Source organism: Stegostoma tigrinum, chromosome 37 (assembly GCF_030684315.1).
Source record: "Stegostoma tigrinum isolate sSteTig4 chromosome 37, sSteTig4.hap1, whole genome shotgun sequence".
Lineage (NCBI taxonomy): Eukaryota > Metazoa > Chordata > Chondrichthyes > Orectolobiformes > Stegostomatidae > Stegostoma > Stegostoma tigrinum.
In genome coordinates, this window is record NC_081390.1 from 15282893 (window position 1) to 15307496 (window position 24604).

The 24604-nt window shown below is 40.6% G+C and overlaps 1 protein-coding gene across 11 annotated transcripts in view; it reads right to left on the reverse strand.

Moving 5' to 3' along the window:
- kcnma1a (potassium large conductance calcium-activated channel, subfamily M, alpha member 1a) overlaps nt 1–24604 on the reverse strand; it is an 828270-nt gene that overhangs the window by 90063 nt on the left and 713603 nt on the right. For all 11 annotated transcript variants that reach the window (XM_059640355.1, XM_059640354.1, XM_059640351.1 and 8 more), the window contains 2 exons: nt 23722–23946; nt 18184–18376 (listed from right to left, as the gene is read on the reverse strand). In XM_059640355.1, the coding sequence (XP_059496338.1) occupies nt 18184–18376; nt 23722–23946 (418 nt within the window). The remainder of the gene's footprint in view (nt 1–18183; nt 18377–23721; nt 23947–24604) is intronic.

Consider the following 24604-nt stretch of genomic DNA (forward strand, 5'->3'; position numbering starts at 1 on the left):
CAAGTGTGGTCTCACCAGGGTTTCGAACAGCTGCAGCATAACCTCGCAGCTCTTAAACTCGATTCCCCTGTTAATGAAAGCCAAAACACCATATGCTTTCTTAACAACCTTATCCACTTGGGTGGCAACTTTGAGGGAGGTAATCAACTCTCTAGAATAGACCTTAAACCCACAACCTTCTGATTCTCCAGTAAATGCTACCAACTGATCGATGCAAGAAAGTCAACAAAGACATTCTGCAAGTCTGATGACTGCCTGTGAAGCTGTACTTGAGCAAGAAAACCAGAATATTCAAAATGAGTGAAGAAAGTGGGAAGATTGACTGGCCACAACAAAAATCCAACAAATGTAAATTTGATCCTCTTCTCGTTCCTTTAAATTTGCTCATGTAAACCAAAAATATATGAATTAGATGGCAGAAAGTGGCAAATAACTCAAAAAAACTAATGAATATGGAACAGCTTTAATCATCCACCCAACAAGTTACGCTGCAGCAAGTGAAATATTTTCATACTTAGAAAGCCCCTGCATGAAAACAGAATTACTGTCATGTTTGTGAAATTATACCTTATTTATTCATTTAAAAGGTGAAATAGTCAACACTATAAATCATCACACTCTCTTTATATTCATAGAACAAATATATTACACAGAAATAAGTCTGAGTTTCATGTCACACCTGAAAAAGAATTAGCGCATCAATCATGAAGATGAAATATTTTGTGTAAATCGCACCACTTCTCAAAACTCACACTGATTCCTTACTATACATCATTTTGTCCCCTTTTTACCATATTGTCAATTTTCTGGTATTTTTTGGTTCACAAAATAGGAAATGTACCAGATACATACTCCATCTCATTTGTACAACCTTGGGGATCTTCTTTGTGGATCACTGCCTTGACATAGTGGAATTGGCTTGTGTGCTCCAATGATTCCTTGAGCAAAACTGTCGGGAGCACCTTGCCCTTCCCTTGTCCATCTATGGAGGCAAGGGCTGGGGTATAGCGGAGGTGCCAGACAAAGTATGGTCCAAAAAAATTCTCAGTCATACAAGAGGCAAAGGAAGACTGCATTTCTCACCAGGTGTGAAGGCAGAAGATGACTGCAGTGGCATTGCAGTCCCGGTCAAAGGGGATCAACGTAACCATCAATCTGTTTTAGATCACGCAACCAGTGGCAATGTGCCAAGCTCCGTATATTAAATAAAATCATGTACAGGTTACTTTCAGGGTGTGTTTATCAGATTCTGAGGTGATGGAGAACCAGTGACAGGGACAGGGTTATGATCGGGGGGTGGGGAGCAGAGCCCGTATCCACAGAATGTATCCACAGACAACAGATGCATGAACGTCATTTGACATTTGTTTGGGACAGGGATGCCTTTGGCCAACAACATCTGTGACTGATCTGCTGTTGCTCAAATACTATGGCTTTAAGAGGTATATTTTGTCCTTTTCTTAAAAATTTGAAACAGTAGATGCAATTTAAATGGCAGGATGGTGGGGTGGGGGTCCCTCAAAACCAGGGTCTTCAGTTTAAGCATCCTAAAGTTGTTGTGTTCTTGAAGCTGGATGCGGAAGCTCTTATTCCTCTCTCTGTTATAGCTAAAAGCCAGAGTTTTCTTCCTGCTGCTAAAATTGCACATGAATCAATCTATTTTACTGAATTTGCCTTTGCCAAGGGTGTGTTAATGGGATGTTGCTACACTGTAACAGTTACACATAAAATAACTTTATTAAGCCGATTCTTTTATTTCTATTTTGTCTGTATTTTAACTGCAGTGTAAAAATAAAATGTGTTTTGCTTAAAGTTGAGTAGTTTGGAATGCAACACCTTTAAAATAGCCAAAAATTAGGATCTATGTTATCTTCTTAATATATTTTGAGGGGCTTAGTCAGGTCCATAACAACCATGTTCAAGATAACTTTTGCTTAATCTGGATGGAGAAGAAGCTAGAGAAGGTGCCTTAAAAATAGGTTTCTCTCCTGCTTAAAAACCACATTCAATGAGATCACCACCTGCGTAGTCAAAGAAAGGAAACATTAAATTTTGTAATTTGGAATGTTAGAACACTCCTGCATGATCTCAAAAATGAACATCCAGAAAGAAGAGCAACAGTATCGAGCGAACTACCAAGACTCCAAATGGACATTACTGCCCACAGAGAGACCTGCAGTTCAGGGGAGGGGCAACTGAAGGAACAAGTCAGCAAATAAAACTCTGAAAGGTAAGAATGACAGTGGCCTTTGTAATAGTTTTGCCATCCGGGATGGATTGGATACATTGCCAGAGTTACAAAATTGTAGGAATGAAACATTCACTACACTGCAAATGGTATCCTCTTGTTGTCAAAGAGTGCTCAACATGGCCTCATTATCTCAAAAAACTGCAGATTCTGGAAGTCTGGGTGATTGCTTTGCTGAACACCTACGTTGTGTGTGCAAAAAATGACACTGAACTTCTGGCTGCCTGTCACTTTAACACACCAGCCAACATATTCTCTGGCCAATATCTCTGCCTTAGGCTTAGTGCAGTGCTCCAGTGAAGCTCAACACAAGCTTGAAGACTAGCACCTCATTTTCCGCTTGGGGCCCTGCAGCCTTCTGGAGTCAATAACAAATTCAATAATTTTAGAGCTTGAACACCTTCTCCCATGTCCCTACCCAGTCCTTGACATCATACAGGCTGCAAACAACCCATAATCAGCCACAATTGGGGCCCATTAACAGCTATTCATTCTCCCAGCCTGACATTTACCAATTCCTTTGTCTGCCCAACTATTTCTTTCTCTCTCCTTGGAGTCCGTCACCATCTATTGTTTACTCCTTCTCCCTGCCCCCACCCCATCTTTAGCATATATACAAAGCTTTATCCAGTCAAAATTAGTCCTGAAGAAGGGTCACTGGGCCTGACACATTAATTCTGCTTTCTCTCTGCAGATGTAGACAGACCGACTGTGTTTTTTCCAGCAATTTTTTTTGTTGTTTCTCATTACAACAAACAGAAGGATTAACACAAAACCCCGTGGCACACTTAGATCAAAGCATTGGCACCTCCTGGGTTCTGCCTTTGTTAGAATCCAACATCTAAATGATTTCTGGGTCACTCGATTCAGTTAAAGGCCTGACATCTGCTCAACAGGTCCTCAATAGTGAACATTTACCTAACACAAAGGCTCAAGCGAAGATCAGAATTTCAAAAGCAAACTCACAATCAACCTGGAAAATATCTGTATGTCCAAATCAAGTTCAGGTCAATGAGATCAAATGAAGTCAGCTGTACTTGACCCCTGTTGCAGACTACTGAATTTCAAACATCGTCAGCAGGCCTGGATTGATGAAAATGATGCAGAAATATGTGACCACCTTGAGCAAAAACAAATTGTTTTTGTTTCATTGCCTGGCAGACCAATTAAAGATTGCAAGTTAAGAACACAACGTTCCAAGACCTCAAGACAGAAGACCAAAGGCAAAACCAAAACATAAATGATCAGTGGTCGGAAGTCAGTCTGATATATTTAAATGCATCCTGACCATCATGATTACCAAAGGTTTTTTTTTCTGAAGGCACCAACACCACATATAAGAACCAAAATTAAGTAGACAAGCACTTCCCTTCTTGAGAATGATTAACTTATTCATCAACTCTGAAAAGAATAACTCCTCAAATGGGAATACCACATTGGCAGCTGACATTCTTCAGGCTATGATACAAATAATGGGTGGACCACTGTCAATGGGAGAGCTGCAAAGGCAATCAGACAAAAATACTGTGGTCTTAATAGCATTCCAGCTGAGGTCTTCAAAGCTGGTATCCTTTTTGCTCACATCAAGACACCATGCATGCATTCTATGGGTTTGGGATGTTCTTACACCCCAGTGATTGCTTACATCTACAAAAAAAAAGATAAATCAGAACAGGGAAAGAACTGAGATCTTTCCCTGTTGTCCTTGATAAGAAAAATTGTGGCAAAGGTTGCCCTGATCACCTTTTGCATGTGGCTGAGAAAGTCCTGCCAGGGGCACAATGTGACTTTGGACCTCCCAGAGAAATCTCTGACATAGTCTTTGTTACCAGGAAAACTCCAGGAAATTGTCAACAAAAAATCCCACCATTGTTCAGAGAGGCGCCGATGGGCACTGTCTTTTCATCTTGAATGTCCTGGGCTTCTAAGTGGCACCTTTCCTTACATGAGCCTATGTTTGCATTGCAGCTAGTAAACTGAGGCCCAAATCACCCGACTGAGAAAAGGGATATGTTGTGATGTGTAGTCACAGAAAATCACACGCTCAATTTTCCAATTGTAACCACTGTCTGAGAGACCAAGCACCCTTGGTGTGGCCTCAGAATCACTAAGTTTAACAAAGTCGTTTCAGTTGCTCTGAATGCTGAAATTTGCTACGCTGCTTATAAAATTGAAACAAAATCCAATCTTCCATAGTGAAAGGAGAGTAAGAGGAAATGGGGCTCAGTTACAGCCCTGGGCACTCCCATCGCTGGGGCAGGTTCGGAGTCTCAGAGAGTACTGCCAAGAGCCATAGGTGAAGATAAGGCACACCCCAAGTGGCACCAGGCTATACTATGATTACTACTGATTTGTGAATTATAATAAATATCACTTGCTGAATAAAAATAAACAGGGCTAAGCACTACCAAATCCCGTGAAGGAATCAGCAATATTTCTAGCCAAAAGATAACCAACATATGTTGGATATTAATTCATTCTTTCTCCATAGTTTTTTTTTGCTTAAAGTAATTCTGCCAGGCAGAGGGCAAGGTTTTAGCAGTTAACACATTTAAATAACCTTTCACTGCACATTTCCAAACAAAGTCACCTCAAAGTGCGAAGCATTAACTTTCAGTTCAGAACAGCTCACTCGTATTTGTCCCATCTCCAGTCCACTCTTGACAACATTTAGATTGGCACAGCTAAACCAAATCCCAGATCTGCACCACAGATATCCCCAAACAGAGGGGCATGCAATGGAAATGGAATTTTTACTAATCCTTGCACTTAGCTACATCACAGAGAGAGATGGGTCAATTACTGAATATTGCTATATCACCAAAACACCGCATTGGGCAGGATGGACAGAGCAACAGCATCTCCTTGTTGCATTTGGTACAAACATCTTCCTGTAGCAAACCATGACATTGTATTGTCAGAAGGTCAGTCTCACCCTGCCCTCCAGCCCAATCTGGAATAGAGGAGCAAAAGAAATAAAACAACTTGCATTTGTACAGCATCCTTCATAGCACCAGGACAACCCAAGGATTTTACATCCAATTAATTACTTTTGAGATGTTTGGGATGCAGGAAAATATAGCAGTCAAGTTGTGCAAGACAAATAGCAATGAGATAAATGACGAGATATTCTGTTTTTATGGATATTGATTGGGGTAGAAACATTGGCCAGGAAGAGAGACAGGGAAAACCTTGCTTCTTTCAAATAGTGTCATAGGATCTTTTATGTCCAGAAGAAAGGACAATCTGAAAGTCAGCACCCTGATAGAGCAGCACTCCTGCAAAATTGTCTTTCTTTTCCCTCAGCAAGTGCAATGTCAAATTTAATATCTCTGGTGCCAGGAAAAGGGATTTTTGCAAGATTAACCTGACTTTACCATCCTCTCTTTCATTGTCCAAAAGGAAAACAGAATATGATTTAAGATGTGTGAGTGGAGGCAGTTCATTATGTTTGGAAAAGAACGCTACTATAAAGATATTTAAATATGAGATTTACAGTTTCTATCAACTTTTCTATTCTAAATTCCTGTCTACACATATAATAGAAACCACCAATGTAAACATGTCACACTGTAATTGCATCACCTCTCCTGTACACCCCCCAAAGGAGGTCTGCATCACCACCAGTGCAGGAGGGACTAATAACAATTCGACAAGTTTACCGAGGCTTCTCCCATCATAAATGCCGATAAGAAATGTACAACGTAAATAGTAATTTGGCAGAAGGCACTATTGAAAGTGGACTCAATTACAAAGCTATGCTCTAGTTCAGCTTCTCACACAACAACACCACTCCATTTGATGAGTGTACTTAAACCTACAACCTTAAACTTTAATCCTTACTGAGCAGCATCGTGAGAGATTTTCTGAGATTATACATTAACTCTGGCCACCAGTGGGAACTGCCCAGGTTATTTACCTGCTTTAGAGTTGCCAGTTGTATAATGATTTGATTTGATTTATTATAGTCACATGCACCTCGCGACAGTGAACAGTTTGTTCCGCGTGCAGGGCAGGTGGATCATACCATACAAACTGTATAAGAGTAATAGACCACTGAGGAATACAATACTAAGACGGCTTAGAAGGTGCTCAAATGGCAAGGTCAACATTAAATTTGAAATTTGAGAAGTCCATTCAGGAGTCTAATAACAGCATGGAAGAAGCTGTTCTTGAATCTGCTGGCCTGAATGATTAAGCTTTTCTATCGACTGCCCAATGGAAGACGCTGGAAGAGATTATAACTGGGGTGGGAGGGGTTTTTGATTATGCTGGCTGCCCTTTCGAAGCAGCAATAAGTGTAGATGGAGTCACCAAATGGGAAGTTGGCTTAGGTGGTGGACTGGGCTGTGCTCACAACTCTTTGTATTTTCTTAGGATCCTGGGTGGAGCAGTTGCCATATCAAGCCATGATACATTAGACAGAATGCTTTCTATGGCGTATCTCTGATGGACACAACTTTCCTTAGACTCCTGAGGAAGTAGAGAAATTCTTAGGCTTTCTTGACTGTCGCACTGACGTGAGTGGACCAGGGCAGATTGTTGGTGATCATCACTCCTAGGAACTTGACACATTTGACCATCTCCACCTCAGCACCATTGATATAGACAGGGGTGTGCCCTCCACCTTGCTTCTTTAAGTCAAGGATCAGCTCTTTTGTTCTGCTGACTTTGAGGGAGTGATTGTCATCTTTTCCCCACACCACGAAGCACCCTCTTTTCTGTGTACTGCCTTGTCATTGTTTGAGATCCAGCCTACAATGGTGGTGTCATCAGTGAACTTATAGATGGAGGTAGGACAAAATTTGGTCACACAGTCATGAGTGCACAGCAAGTATAGTAAGGGGCTGATTTTGCACCTTTGAAGGACACTGGTGTTGAGGAGGTCCTGCTGCCTATTCTCACTGTAGTCTATAGGTCAGGAAGTCAAGGATCCAGTTGCAGAGGGTGAAGTAGAGACATAAGTTTCAGAGTTTGGATTTTAGTTTGGTTGGAATTGTGGTGTTGAAAGCGGAGCTGTAGTCAATGAGTAGTAGCCTGACATAAATATCCTTGTTATCCAGTTGTTCCAGGAACAAATGCAGGGAGATGTGTCTGCCATAGATGTGTTGTGATAGTAGGCAGTTGCAAGGGATCAAGGGAGGCAGGGAGGCTAGAGCTAATGTGAGCCATGACTAACCTCTTGAAGCACTTCATAATTATGGAAATCAGAGCTACTGGGCAGTAGGCATTGAGGCACGCTGCATGAGTTTTCTTTGGTATTGGGATGACGGAAGTCTTCTTGAAACAGATGGGGACTTCAGTTTGCAGTAAGGGGAGGTTAAAGTTGTCAGAGAATATTCCTGCCAGCTGGTGTGTGTACGATCTGTGTGTATGGCCAGAGACTCCATCTGGGCCAGTTGCTTTCCAAGGGTTCACTTTTAAAAAGGCTGATCTGATATATGCAGTGGTGACTGGGGAAAAGATGCATTGGAGCTACTGGGGCAGGTGATACCATTTCACTGACCTGCTGTTCAAAGCGAGTATAAAATGCTTTGAATGCATTGGGGAGGAATGTATTTTATTCTGCTATTCTGCTCTGCTTCATGTTGTGACCTGTTACGACGTGCAAGCCTTGCTACAAATAGCAGGTGTCCATGTGGTTAGTTTGGGTCTTTAGCTAAGTCTGGTATTGCCTCTTGGCACCTAAAAAGGCTTCACGGTGGTCATATCTGGATTCCTTGTAAAGGTCAGGGTAATCTGATATGAATGCTACACACCTGGACTTCAATAGGCAATGGATCTCCCAGACTACTGATGCCTTCTGGTCAGGGAACATTCGGATTGACTTCCTTGGCATGCAGTCTTCTATACACTTGCTAACGAAATCTGTGATGGTACTAGCATACTCATCTAGTTTGGCCACTGAGTTCTTGAATATGGACCAGTCCACCAATTTTAAGAGGTGCCATCGAAGCCTGTCTGCTGCTTGAGACCAGCACTGTACTACTACCGAGCTGCTGGTAACGATGTTTACTCAAGTCCAATACAATGCTTTTAATATATGGGCATGTTGTAGCTTGGTGATGTCATTGGGATTGCCTAATGGACTTTGTATTGTTGGGGAAAAGAATCTACAGCCAGTGTCAGGCCCAAACAGGCAAAAGAATGTTCCTCCATGGCCTGGTATGACAACTTTAAGTCTCTCCTGCTGAAGACTCATCCTCCCTATCCTGTCCCACATTATTCTCACCATAATCCCCCTGTCCTTACTACCACAAGATTGTTGCCAATCCTGGCACCAACTTGACTGATATACCACCAATTTCCACCAAAATCAGATGGAAAATCAATGTTGGATTCCAACCAGGCCAAGAAGTTAAAAATAGCCTGGGCTTCATTTCTGGAGTTGCAAATATGCTTCTAACTGAAAGAAATGATTCATATAGTTGAAACTGAACCTCTGAACCTCATAGCCACTGTTGTTTGTACCAAAGCACCTGTACTGAGTTCATTCTATTTCTGGAAGTAGTTGACCTGCTCTCTTTCCTGTCAGTCTGCCTACTTTGCACAAAGTTGCAGCACACGCTACTGCAAATGTTTCTCTCATTGCAGGGCCTGGTCAGGGATTGTGTTTGCATTGTTTCATGTTGAACTGCTTTGCACAAGATCATTTGATGTTCACAGCAATCTCATTTAACCGCATGCTTAGATTCTTAAAACCAAAGAAAATGTACTTTGCTGTCTGTGTTAAACGCGGGGCGATGAAACTTGCCACAGAAATAAATTTGAATCTTATGGGGTTTTGTAAAGGTCACTTTTATGAGATCTCGTATCTCTAGTTAACATTCTACATTTCCCATGTTGCTGGTTTAACACTCTGGTCCAGATGAGTGCCCCTGACTTAGGTAGCTTGTCCTCAGCTTGTTGATGTGATTATTCATTCTGGTCAGGAAATGGACACTGAGGCAATCAAAAAGACACATGGGATGTTTCCAACTTTAACAAGCTGCTGACTTCATTAGCAGTCACATGTCAGCCAGCATAACCCTGTAACCAGGGGTGGTGGGGCTTACACTTAGCTGTCAACCATTTGCCACCAGATTGATGTGCCACAACCTGGATGGGAATTCAGCTCTCTGCACCACCACCCCACCACCCCACCCACCACCCCCACCCCTCCCAAGGTCACATGCAGAGTACATACACTAAATTCATAGTCGACATTGTATCAGTGAGGGTAATTAGCCTTATAAATCCCACAAAGCTGCCTTTGACTGCTATGCTGAATGCTTGCAATGTTTTATGCTAGCGATCTAAGCTGAACATAAAATCGTACCTTGGGCAAACCACAACCATTCTGTAGAGCTCCTGGATTATGTGAGTTTTTCATTTCTTTCATTTTGATTCACCAACAGGATGAAAATGTGACTGATGACCATGAATTTTAAGCAACGAACAGCTGAAAGCAGCTCACAGGGATCTCTACTGCCTTTTGGTCTTTCCACCACCAGCCTTCTCCCTGGCCATCAGTGACTGACCTCCCCCAACCTCCACACCACAACCCCTCCACTGAACACCCTGCCCGCTGCCACCAGCAATTCGGCCAGTACATGGGCTAATTCTCTGCTGGTTACCATTTTATGGGCTGACATATATTGCTTTAAAGCTTTCCTTTAGCTCGGTTTTAGAACACAACGTGATCAGTTACATTTGGATGTACTCCTGGAGTTTCCAGCTCCTGCTGACCTGTTCAGGCAGCCTTTTTGCCACCTCTCAATTTTTTTTTACCAAACAAACAGAGTGTGGCATGGAAATGGGAAAAAGGCAAACATCTTCATTTTTAAGGTGCTTCTACAATTTTTATCTCATGCACTTGTTTACAGCAGTTTCTGGTAGATTAATTTTTTAATCTATGGAGACTACAGGGCAAACTGGATGGTTGATGACATTAGAAAAATAGACTCTGTGTGGCATCTTCCCCACTTACATTTAGTGCCAGAACCTGATAATGTAGGCCCTGGGCTCCAGAAATCAGATTATGTGCACTACAAGCACATGGGACTGCTTTTGGTTCGCTGATGTGATGGGATTAATTGTCCTCACCTGAGGTGAGTTGGTGCTGTAATAGCGATAGGTCATTAAACTGGCCAAGACAGTGCCAAGTTTCACATGTCTGGGAGGCAGGGCTTGGTGCAAATTGAAGACATTAAGTAGGCTAATAACCATGTAAGGGCCTCATCGTAGCATCATCTGTACTCACCTAGCAGCGGGCAGAGAACTCACTATGTGGGAAGTTAGAAACTCAGCCCTTGTTAGGATCACTTAGGGTGCCTCTACAAGGGAACCTATCCTTTGTTCAAAGAGAAAGTGCTGTGTTGAGCCACTGAGCATTGGGAATTGTGGTATCTGCTGAGCATCACATTTAAGCCCTTTCTTCTGAACCATGTCACTATCCCTTCTGCATGAACCCCATCTCACCATCAATCTCTTGTGTGCTGGGGCCCTTTGTGGATACAGGGTCTCAGTTCAGTTGATTGCTGGCAGTGCCTGCTAAAGGCACCATCAAGCAATGAAACTATTAGCTCCTGATTGTTTGAAATTGAGAGAGAGAGAGAGAGAAAAACAGATGGATATTTATTGTGGGACAAGGATTTTGGTCCCAAGTAAGATCCGCTGCTGCTACATGTGGGCCTTCCTGAAAAGTAGGGACTCTTGTTGGTGGGCAAGGCATCCACTGCGTACATTAAATTCCACACTGGTCTGGAACAGGAGGTATCTAAATCCTATAGTAGGTTCCTTATCTCCCAATTTTAGCAATACTTATCCACTGTTGGCAAAACTACCTCGTTACCAACGGCACTACCTCCACTCAATGTGAAATGCCTTGCAGATTTCTGAAAATGCAGAATTCAAGATTCTGTTGGAATAAGTGCCGTATGATTTTCTCTGCACCCTTTGATGGAACAATTAAAGATTTAGTCCTTTCAATTGGTCATAAAGATACCATTTGGCCTGACCATACTTGAGCCGCCTTTAAATTTTGAGTAAACTAGCCATTCTACCTATTTTGCCTTCAAATGGCTCCCACAAGTTTTGTCTATCAGAGGTATACATTTGTCAGTTTTAGCAAATATCCATCATCTTCAACAACAATTAAAACTCAGTTTTCTTATTGGTCTCTGCTCTTTTTCTGTGAGACACTATAGCTCACTGTCACCTGAGTCAGATAGTCCTGGATTCAGGCCCCCACCTTAGGTGACTGAAAGGCAGAACCTTGGCTGACATTTCATTATACTATCTAAGAAGTGCAGGATTATTGCAGGCACTTAGTTTTGGGATTAGTCTTCCAAACTAAGGTCTTATAATTTGTTTCAAACAAATCTAAAAGATCTCAACTCAGAATTGGATCCAGCTCAACCAATACCATGAAAAAAATAGATGAACTGGCCATTTCATGCTCTTAATGATAGAAAAACTTGAACAGTGAAGGAGCAATAGGATTTTGCCATCCATGTATACAACTTACAAAAAGCAAATGGGCAAACGGTAATAAAACAAATGAATGGAAATGAATTTGAATTTATAAGCAAAAGATATATTATTTCCATCGTAGAGAGCCATGGTTAGACACTATTAGGAGATGAGTTTCATTTTGGGAACTGAGCATGCGTCCTTTAAGGAAGTTCAATGTACATTCGCAGGAATGATACCCAGGCTTTAGTAATGAGGACAGGATGCGATTGATCTATCCAGAGGTTTAAGAGGATTATGGAATTTGATAAGGTAGGTACCTAGAATATTTCCTTTGCTGGGAGAACTCTGTACAGACCCAATAAAGGCTGCAGATGAAAAGTTTAACTGCTAGACCTCATTACTGATTCTTGCAGTGAAGAAGTTGATGGATCAAGAAGCCATCCGCTAGCATCAGAAAATGGTTCTCAGTGATGAGGTGGATTCATGAAGAGGGCGGGAACACTAGAGAGGCTTGGATTTTCCTTGAGTTCCCAGCAAAATACCACTGCTCTTCCAACTCTTGCGTAAGAAAAGGATTTTTTGAAAATTTATCTTAGCAGACTCCATCAGCTTCCAATAGGCAAGAGTGGGCAACCCACTCAACAGCTAATTAAAAGTCCAATGGCACAGATCTGTGCATATATAGGATCCTGATTTGTAGTCATCAATTGGACTCCCAGTAGCAAAGGCTACATCAGCTGGCCAAACAAACAGTACTCATATAGCAGATTGTGGAAACGAATAATATCCCTTTGTATCACTGAACCCAGTCCGTTCCTGCTGATCAGTGAAGGGTTAAAACAAGGCTTGACTCGCCTGATTACTGGAGACACAAGACACCAGTCTGATACAAAGCTGGTGAAAAATTCCAGTTAAAAATAAATCTAACTCAAGGATATAATAAATATTGATAGCAGCTTAAGAGGTTAATTAGCCAATTAGTGCCTTCAGGACACAGATGCAACCTCAAACCTTCAAGACAACTTTCACCTTTGCTTGCTATAATGAACTCTCATTGACCTTTCACCAATAGTTCACAATTGCATCTGGCAACTGCAGTTCATATTTCCATACCACACATTTCAGCTCAATAGCTGCATCCATTTACCGTAAACCCAGTTTAGTTAGATTTCAAATAGTTCAATTTTGTAACAACCTTCTTCAGAAAGGAGTTTCTCCTATCTCCATTCCTCAGTTAGAATAACAAATTATAATACAGCATTGCGAGGTTCCCAGAAGCATTGTAAAGTGAAGTTTGACACTAGACTGTATCAGGTGATGTTAGAGCCAAAGACCTAAAAGCTTGATCATGGGGAATCTCAATAGTGAAAAGCCAGAGGGAGGTTGACAGGTTTAGTAAAGGAATTCCAGAACTTAGGGCCTAGGTAGCTGAAGGCCACCAATCATGGAGCAATCAAAATGGGGATGTTTAAGAGGCCAGAATGAGAAGAATGCAGAAATTACTGAGAGTTGTGGAGCTAAAATGTCTTCCTCTCTTTATATTATTAAAATCTTATATAAAAAGACTTTGATTAAATTACCTGTTGGAGTGGGCTACTCCAATACAACAAGGTTTCATCATGACTGTAGCTTTCCACTACTAGCATCAATCTAGTTTCTCTGTGGTAATGTCCTTTCAGTAACCAGTTACTGCAGAAACAGTGACCTAACTGGAATGTATTACAAAAACAAAACTGTGTGGGTGCTGAAAATTAGAAGTAAAATTAGAAAATATTAGAGACATTCAGCAGGTCTAGCAGCATGTGAGGACGAAGAAGCAAGAGTTAATGTTTCAAGTCTGTAAACTTCTATCAAAACCCTGCGGCGGCCTTGCATAATGTATTTACAGTTTGGTCTTTTACTCTCCTGCTTCTGCTTACAGAACCCAAAATGCTACTAGCCTTTTGCTTTGTGGCTTCAGCACTAGTGCTCACATTTGCAGAAATTTTGTATTGAAACTCCTAGCTGTCTTTGATCTATCCATCAGATAACATGATAGGGTTGAACCCTTCAGAAAATTAACAGAGTACCCCACACTTAAAGGTAACCTCTTGGGCACTGATAAGAACACTGATGAGCTGCTGTATTCTGGTTGAAAAATCAAAGCTAATGTCTTTGTTTCAAATTTTTAAAAACATTTTTGCTCATTATTTCTAGAATGAGTAAAAGTAGGAAGAAGAAGGCTGTTTACATTGCTATTAAGAACCAATCTGGCGATGATTTTAAATTGGCATGGGAAGATAGTGTACCATGTGCATGGGCATGCTGGATGACAAATAATAGGAGTGTAGGGGGACAGCACACGGAGGCAACATGACTTTATAACAGCTTCAGCAATATGTCCAAACAGGATTAGCCATTCATGCCAAGGAAATATCTGTCACAATGTACACTTTTATCCACACTGTCAAGAACCTACTGTGTTAGTTCTGATTCACAGGGTTAGTAATAGTGCGATGTGAAAATTGGCTTCAGCATTCAGGGAAAGGAAGCTGGAAATCTAGCTAGGATTTCACCTCCTCATCATTATGTGGACACCATGTGAGAACTGAGTTCAACTATAAATCCCCAGGCTTGATGAATCCAAGCTTTGAGTTTTCAAAGACCATGATGTTCACCCATTGCACCATGCCCAATGACCTACACTGGGTTTCCATAACTAGAAATTCAGGTACATACATGAACAAAATAAATGAATACTGCTTCGCAATGGAGTTGAATAATGCAGCCCACACTACGACAATAAATAATAACCTTTATGCTACTTAATATAGTCTCTGACAAAATTCCATATGTTAATTTCACAATATAACCTTTAAAGATCTAAGATGATGAACAGTGAAAACCCACTCCAAATGGAATGCAATGTTTAAAGAAAGATTGGTAGTGTTCTATTTTAAAGTCCAAATGGGTGCATGTTACTATTTTTATTCACGGCATGTGTAATTGTAGTGTTGAATTGCAGAAAGCAAAATAAAAGTGAAGTGCCTCATAAATCAGAACCTGCCACTTTTAACTTGATATAAAGGCTAATTAAAACCTAATTCACTTCGTTGCTTGGGCAAGTTTAATGAAAAGTAGTCGTTCCAGCAGCAGAATGTATTAGCTTTGGCTCCAGCACAGTTCATGACAAGATCATGGTGCAAGCAGAACATCAGAGGGCAACACTTATTATCTGCCAAATGTGGGCAGTTCCCATATGCTTAGCAAAGATAAGGAGACAGTTTATTCCTAAACTGGCAGTACAGTTTCACCTGGTGAGGTACTTTCTACATATAATTTAATTTTATCGATAAAAATGCGAAAAGACGAAATTAAGTCATGTAAGCTTTCATTAACTTTTAATTCTTGGTGGTTCCTTCACGACTTCTTTCCTTCTTCTCTAATTCTTACTGGGGCATTATTCTAGGCTGCTGGTGGGGGTCTTGTTTAAGCGACTAATATGAGCCCACACACTGTGTTGTACAGACATTTACTTCTGGACAACTAGTCTGTAGATACATCAGATTCACAAGACAAAGGAGAAGCTTGAAGAAGTAACAACTTTCATCTTTTGCTAGGAAGTGTGGCTAGTTTTTTCTTCCTCAGGAATTTAAACTCTGTGGGTAGGGGGCTAGTATTCCATTGGTGCTGATTTCTCAAACATAGGCAGTGATATGGTCACAAAGCATACCCAAACAGATAACCTTGAAATAACTCATAATTGGGCCTCTGACTAAATGACCCAGTCTGAAAGGGTCTTAAAACAGGTGTTAAGCCCTTTGGCTAAATACTTAAGGGACCAAGTGTCTGTTTTGGGTGGGGGCTGTGATGTCTGAAAAATTGCCCACTCAGTTGTACTCCAGATACAACAATGCAATGAATAAATTCTAATTCTTATTTAATGAGCATTTGGAACAACTTATCAGGCAAGATAATAAAGACAATATTTTCAGATGCTGGTCTGAGAGAGCTGGAGTAAGAGGTTTGAAGGGTTCAGAGGAGTCTCCTCATTTTTTTCATACTTTAATTATAAAGACTGTACCAGTGCCTAGCTGGCATCAAATTTGGAACCTCTTGGGTTTGAAAGGCTCAGTATATAGAGAATCTAGAAAAACACTGGGAAACATACTGGTTATAATATTGTAACATCCAACCGGAGAAATGAATCTTATATTCCCAAAGACAACTGTGTAGCAACAATAACAAGTTCTGAAGGGACTTTTAATCAGCAAGAGAAGGCTAGAAGGGGTACACACTTTCTCCACCATGAGGTGGGGGAGAGGCGCAGTCAAACTAACATCTACAATCAAGTTATCTACAGCACTGGCAGATTTTTAATTGGACCTCTGCATAAAATAACAATTAAATATTCTTGTAAATGAAGACAAAAGGCACATTTTAACAGAACTCACTGCAGGTTCAAAGGTTTTTTTTTAACAACTCATGCGACTGAACTGTAAAAAAAAATTGGTTATCTAGGTTTGGTACAGTGAGTAATAAATGCAAATGACAGGAATTTTGGAGGTAATGTCTTTCTGAACAATTCCCTTAAGGCCACACTGAGGAAAAAAATCCTAAATGTAGGTACTGGGCTAATGTACTTCAACCTGCAATTAGTACATTACTGGAACCATTACCCACTTAAACAATAGCATCAGATGCAGTCCTCGTAGTCTAATTAGAATTTTAAGGGTTATGTGGTTTACTAGCATTGTGTTACTGCTTTGAATTTGCAATTAGTAAACATAAACCAGCAGGGTGGCTAGTCATATCATGCAAAAGGTGTGTAAAATATTAAAATTAGAAAATTTAATTTTTATTTGCAAGCAGGCAGTTTAAATGTCATTCTTGTAGCCATTGCAGCCTCATTTAATTAAGATTGCTGAGCCACTTAAGAAAACATCAAAGGGCCAAAAGTCATTCTAATAAGGCACCAAACACAATTACTGTAATAATGATAGACCTCTAAATCTATTCCAGAGACTTTTAAAATATACTATATTCACGTCAAATGTCTTACTGGCAAGAGAGCTTTTCAATCTATTCTAAGGAAAATTAAGAACAGACATGGAACAACCAGTCCAGCATTAAAGACTCAGAACATTTTAAAAGTCTCAAAGGAGGTATAAAGTGCTTTTATAAATATTTCAGAAGTACAATCATTTAAACGGTGTTATTATCTATTGCTCTTTTAGCTCTCTAATACCACTACTTGAAGTTGGTGAGTGTTATTTAGCAATTGTTGCAAATCGATTTCAGTAATTTTATAAACAGCCTTAAGCAATGGTTGATTTTCTACCTGTTGCCAAGCAACTGCTGCAATGCATAGTCATCTATATAAATCATTACATTCGGTTGGAACAAACATTGATCTCCTCGTACATTTTAATTAAATCATAATATTTTTCTCAAATTCACAAAAGTACTACAGATTGTTGTATATAGAACCCAAGTCGGAACACTCTTAAAGCAATTCAATGTCTTAAGGCAAAGAGAGACATTAAAATATTTATAGCAGGGGCTAAGAAGCAGTAAATAATTGCTTTCCGCACCTATACGTAAATGTTATCGAGCATATATTTGCTGATTTTACAGGTCCCACGTCATTTCTCATTTTCAAGAAGGTAGTCAGCTTTAGGTCCCAAATGAGACAGAAACATATCAACGGTTTCTAATATGTTTGTGTCCCCAGATAGTAGTGCATAAAATATTTCCACAAGAGGTACATTACTACATAAACAACTGTACAATCTGACAATGAATAGAATCTAAATCTTTTCCAACAAAACATTTTATGAGGTCAAACTGTTCCCCGCCTCATTCTATCATCAGATAGCCCAGCGAGGTCGACGTGTGAAATGTTGAGGCCTTAAACAGAACCAGTGTTAAAGAGTGGTTAGTCATAGTTTGGAAAATAAAACACACTGTGCATTTCAATGTTTAATCGATAATGGCATCTTTCTGAGCTAAACAAAGCAGATATGAAACCTTCTCCAAACTCTAAACTTTGGAGTTGAAAATGTCCAAGTTGGCGTATGCCTTGACCTTCTGAGCATCAATGAAATTTTGAGGAAAGTGGAAAAAGACAATTGTTGCTAGAGAAATTATCATATATATTAAGAAAAGTATCTCTTTGTCATTTTTTTTGTTCTTCCTCTCAAACAGTCACAAAAACAGCCACACACAAACTATAAATATGAATCCTTTGAAACACTTAAGTTTAATTGGACCCTTGCTATAGAAGGTTCAGCCCATTTCAAAATTCCCCATCAATCCAAAAGCTATTCTTTTCCATTGCTGTTTATTTTCGTCCTGTTTAAAACATCATTGCAGTCAGTTGTCCTTATTGTCAAACATACCAATCTGAGACTGTTTGAATTACTGAGTGAGGGATATTCTTTTTGCCAGCTCCTGTCCCCTCAAGGCATAGCAGGGAAGTATTATAGGGCAGTCCTTACCTTGGGAATTAGCCTGCAAGACCCCTATGCTGTCATCAAACTGCATAGATTTGATGTTGAGTGACGCCAAGATGCATTCTTTGTCCTGCAGCGAACAATCGTCGATATTGTTCTGATTGGCTGATAGAATAACACACATGTCGCAGAGGTTGATGTTGACAGCCCTTAAATCAGCTCGACATAATGGCGTACCCTTCAGCGAATAAAAAATAGAAAAACAAATTAAAGATCAAGACTGCAGCTATGGGACAATACTTAACAAGTAGTCTTTTATACTCCAGCATTAAACCAATGTAACTATGTGCTGGGGAATTGGAGATGTGCACTTATCTGAAAGGGTAGATGGTGCTGATGGCAACTCATTGTTTATACTCGCTGAAGCCATTAAAAGCAAATAAGAGACAGGCGCATTGCCAGCTTTCTACATCTGAGTCATTGATGCCAAGTCAATAACTGTAGGTAATCTTTTTTAACCAGCAAACTCTGGCATTCAAAATGCGTGAACTAAATGCCAGGCCACTCATCATTGCAATAAAATGTCAAATAGCCACTTGTGGTATCTGGATATCCTTCGAATGAAGGGTGAAGAAAGTGAAGGAGCTGAAACAATGGCAGTTATTTGTGCACACTTGCCTTTGCTAGAACACTGATGTGGTACTTTCACTGCAGGATATGTTATACGTGCTTTTTTTTAAAAAAAAACTCGTTCATACGATATGAGCATCACAGCTAAAATTTCTAATTGTCCTAAAAGAAGAAGTAGCGACCTCGCTTCTGAACCACTGCAATTCTCATGGAGTACGGACACCTACAATGCTGTCAGGAAGGGTGTTCCAGGATTTTGATCCAGCGACTGTGAAGGAACAACAACACAGTCGAAAGACAGAATGAATGTGTGGATTAGAGAGAAACCTGCAGATGGTGGTGTTGCCATGCATAAGTTACATAAGGTGTTGTTGAAAGAGCCATTACTGCACTGCATCTCGTAAATAGTACACACAGTCATTAATGGGTATAGGAAGTGAAGGGATTGAATGTTTAAGGTGTTGGATGGTGTATCAGATGAGATGCCTTGTGCTTGGTAGCTTCAATCTTTTGAGTGTTGTTGGAGCTGCACTGTACAGACAAGTGGAAAGTATTCCATTACACTTCTGACTTCTGCCTTGTAGATGGTGAACAGGCACTGGAGATACAGGAGATGAGCGACTTGCTCAGAATTCCTATTGTCTGACCTGCTTGTGTACCACAGTATTTAATATTCTTGAGTAGCTTTGTAGCTCGGTTCATGGATGCTGGGTTGGTTCACTCACGGAGCTGGTTCATTAGTTTGGAGACATTTCATTACCCTGCTGAGTGACATCATCACTGCAGCCTCCGATGAAGCACTGTTGTGTTTTCCCGCTTGTTATTTAAACTCTCGGGTCTTTTGGAGTTGATTACCTCATTTCCGGTACATCAACTCCGACAGACCCCAGAGTTTAAATGACAGGCAGGAAAACACAACAATGCTTCAACAGAGTCTGCACTGATGACATTATCCAGCAGGGTAATGAAATGTCTCCAAACTAATGAATCAGCTCGGTGAGTGAACCAACCACAGCATTTATATGGCTGGTCTGGTTTAGTTTCTGGTCAATGGTAACCCCTATAATGTTGATAGCAGGTGATTCAACAAAGCTATTACCATTTTAAAATCAAGAGGCAATGGTTAAATTCTCTCCTGCTACAGTCAGTCATTGCCTGGCACTTGTGTGGTGGAAATGATACTTGCCATTTATCAGTCCACAGACACCTTTAGCAGAAATGCAAACTGTACTTATCATGTGCAATTATCAGCAAAAATCCCTACTTCTGAACTTATGATGGAGGGAAGATCATTGATGAGACAGCTGAAGATGGTACAGCCCAGGGCACACCCCTGGAGGAACTTCTGCAATGATAAACTAGAGCTGAGATGTTTGACCTCCAAGACCACAACCATTTTCACTTGAGCTAGGGTATGACTCCAACCAGCAGGTACTTTCCTCCTTAATCCTCATTGACTTCACCTTTGTTGGGAATCTTTGATGTCATAATTGGTCAAATACTGCCTTGATCTTAAGGGTAGTCATCTCTGGAGTTCAGATCATGTTGATGGAGTTCAGATCATGTTGATGTGTGGGCCATGGCTGCAATGAGGTCGGGAATTGGGTGGAAGCCAAACTGAGCATCAGTGACCAGGTTCTCGCTAAGCAAGCACTGATAGGTAGGTAACCGACCTATCTTCATCATTTTGTCGAAAATGGAGTGTAGACTGACGGAGCAGAAATTAGCTCAGTTGCACCTGTCCTGCTTTTTACAGACAGGACACAGCTGGGCAATTTTCCACTGTGTTGGGTGTAGACCCCGGTGATTCATGCTGTACTGGGACAGTTTGGCTAAGAATGTAACTGGTCCTGAAGCATAAGTCTTCAGTAGTATTGTGGGATGTTATCTGGGCTTATAGATACTGCAGTATTCGAGACCTTCAGCCATTCCTTGATATCATGTGAAGTGAGTCAAAATGTTTGAAAATGACAATCTGAGAGGCTGGGGGCCTCAATAGCAGGCCATCTGAACCACAACTCTGTTGAAAGCGACACCATTATCAACAGTATATTATCTAAATAAAGAAAATATTTCTAATATCGTGGAAGATGTTTAAATTGTATTTTGAAGAATTTGCACTCATATACATGTGTGTGGTGTATATTAGATTATCTGATTCATACAGGAGTATTAGGGTTTATTTGCATGTTTGTGAAGAAGGACTGGATTTTACGGATGAAGCATTTTGTTTTTGGTCCCTTGGGTCAACTGGGGTAAGCAGTAAGGGAGACTTACTGTCTCTTGTTTGTGGGCTTTGGCCCTTGTTGTCCTTTGCTGACCCTAATTAGGATATATAATCACAAATGCTTATTCTGTCTTCTGCTGCTGGTCTGTTTCTTCCTTCTGATGATTCTTTTGAGTGTATTGTTGGGAACATTACACTGAAGGGCCTTGAAAATAATTACTTGATATTCTCCAACTCCAGCTGGTCGCCGAATGCCAATTGTTTACTTTTCCGTAACTGCTTCAGACACATATTTGTCATGGAGAGACACTCAGCACACTACAGTGCGTGGTAAGACAGAGAAAGTGGGGAAAAAGAATAATCTTTTCTCAGCCTACGTCAAAACTGTGCTGACCTATGAGCAGTTTGAGAGTTCCTCGCTGCTTAGTTAGTAGCATGAGTAATAATTAGGGATTGAATTGGGGGAATCTTTGGTACTAACGTTCAGAATGATACTGCAAGGGGTAGACTCAAATTTAAATAAAAGAGATAACCAACTTGTTTATAACTTCTTCAGCAATACACTTCCATTGCATTGTGGCTCCAGTGTGTACCATACAGAGTATGTACTGCTGGAACTCATCAACTTTAGTTTCACCACACCTATTAAGACCTGTGACCTCTATCAGGAGGAGCATTAGATTAGATAGATCACGGAAATGCTACCAGCTCCAAGTTCCATTGCAGGTCACAGGTGATTCTGACTTGGGCAAATATTGTTGCTCTTTATTCATTGTAAGGTCAAAATCCAGGAAGGGCCTACTTAATATAATGTCTAGGTTACTGTGAGCTGTAGGTCCTTGAAGTCACTGTGAACTGATCAGATGTCTTACTAAAAGCACATAATACGGAGAAGGGACTAATCTATGAAGATAGGTTGGGCAAAGTGGGCCTGCATTTGGAAGAATGATCTTATTAAAATTTACAAAATACTTAAAGGGACATACAGTGTGGGTGCAGGTAAGATGCCTTCCCTGGCTGGGGAGTCTAGAACTTGGGACAGAATTTAAAAACAAACAGGATGTCACTTATTAGTTTTTACTCAGGTGATTGTGAACCTTTGGAATTCTCTACCACTGAGGGCTGTGGAAACCCAGTTTTTGGGAATGTTTAAGGTAGAGGTTATTTGTTGGATCCAGAATTGGCTGAATGGCAGGAAGTAGTGGGTGATGTTTGAGGAGTGTTTTTGTGACTGGAAGCTGGGCTCCAGAGAGATTCTGCGGTGATGGACCCCTTGCTGTCTGCGGTGTATATAAATAATTTAGACTTGAATGTAAGAGGATTGATCAACAAGTTTGTGGATGGTAATGAAAATTGGTGGGGTTGTAAAAGTGACGATGACAACCTTAGATTACAGGAGGATATAAAGAGGCTAATCAGTGGCAAATGGAACTCAATCTGTGTAAATGAGAGGTGATTCACTTTGGTAGGACAAACAAGGCAACGGAATACAGAATAAACAGTTGGATTTTGGGAAGCAATAAGGAGCATGTCCACCGGTCCCTGAAAGTAACAAGAGAGACAGATAAAGTGGTTAACAAACCATATAAGGTACATGCTTCTATTTAGACGAGCGATAGAGTTTAAGAGCAGGGAGGTTATGGAACTGTATAACATCTTGACTCGGTCACAATTAGAGTACTGTGTGGAGTACTGGAATCCATATTACAGGAGGCATGTGATTACACTGAAAGGGTGCACAGGAGATTTGCCTGACTGGAGAGTTTTCGCTTTGAAGAAAAATTGGATAGTCTGAGGCTCTTTTCCTTGGAGCAAAGGAGACTAAACAGAGACATGATTCAGATGTATAAAATTATGAGGGGCATAGTTAAGGTTGACAGGAAGAAACTTTTCCCCCTGGCGGAGGGATTAATGACTGGGAGTGTAGATTTAAGGTAATGGGTAGGAGGTTAACAGGGGATGTGAGGAAACCCTTCTTCACTTGGAGGGTGGTGGGAATCTGGAATTCACTGCCTGTTGGGTGTTAGAGACAGAAACTCTCACACCATTTTATAAGTTTTTAAGAATGCACTTGCAATGCCAAGGCATATAGGCTATGGGCCAAGTGCTGGAAAGTGGGATGACAATAGTTATGTGCTTGTTTTTGACAGGCGTAGACTCGATGGGCCAAATGGCTTTTTTTCTGTGCTTTAGACATCTCTGACTTGATAGATTTCTGATTCCAGTGGTGGTACAGGGTTATAGGAATGGGTGGATAAAAAGCACTGATGTGTTCAATCAGCCATAACTATCTTGAATGGCAGGTCAGGTTCAATGGACTGAATGACCACAGTTCCTGTGTTTCTACATTGTTATCAGGAAAATTGCTTTATGCATGGCAAAAAGCTACAAAAATTTGTCACAAAAACACAAGAACTAAATGACTGTGAGGTCTCCTTCTGTTACAGGGACCTTTTAGAAAATGTTTTTCTCTAAGTGTAACTTCTGATGCTTTCACTCTGAATTACCAACAAGGTGATGAGATTCACCACTCAACTAAATTGATGACAAAACAAAAACACATTCTTTCACATATGGAATTCAAGGGCCTACATTATCAGTTGTACTTGGGAGTGGCTTTTGATCTCTGTTTTAAGGCCGAACCAGAGTGACAAACTGTTTTATTAGGTTCTTCTTTTGCAAGCTCAGTGGAAATATTTCAGAAATCTGAGGTTGATAGTACTCACCGGCAATATAGATACTTTGGGGAAGTTGTGAAGCGTCTCCCATTCTCTGGTTAGGTACTCCAGCGTCCCAACAAAAACAATGTGCTTCAGTTCGTGATAATGGAAATTGCTGGCTCGTAAAGGCATCACTAAGTTGCGCAAGCCAACCAAAGCAGAGTTCATATCCCCAAATATACACACGACCACATGCCCACTTAAAACCGTCATGGCAGCTTCACTCCGGGTCTAGGGAACAAAGATCTTTATTAATGATAAATATACAGCTCATTCACGTGCATAAAAAGTAACCACAGATTAAATGACAGCACATTCATAACAGTCCTGGACTTTGTTCGATGCAAATCTACAGCACTAATAGCTTTACCTGTAAATTGCATCTTACTTTTATAAAAAGAACGGGCATAATCAAAAGCAGCTGCCCTACTTTGTACTTCCATTCTGCCCACATGCTTCTAAAACTTTGATCGAGTTAACAAGGATAAACTGTTTTCACTGGTGGCATGGTCAGTAACTTGAGGACATTTGAAGCAATTAGCAAAAGAACCAGCAGTGATATGAGGATAATTTTTCCTCCAAGTCATGAAATTCTGGAACACATGGCCTGAAACAGGAGTGAAAGTAGATTAAGTACTAACTCACAATAGGGAATACTTGAAGATGAAAAATGTGGCCGTGGGGAACAAGCAGGTAAGTGGAACATTTGGAAAGTTCTTCCAAAGAATCATCACAAACATGTTGAGTCAAATGGTCTCCCAAAGCGCTGTAAAATTCTGTAAGCATCAGCTGTTTGCGTGGGTTCCAAGAGGGAAAAAATGTTTCGTATAGGGCAAGTCAGTCATAGCTACAGTAAAACAGGACAATAGAATGATAGGTGCAGCAAAAT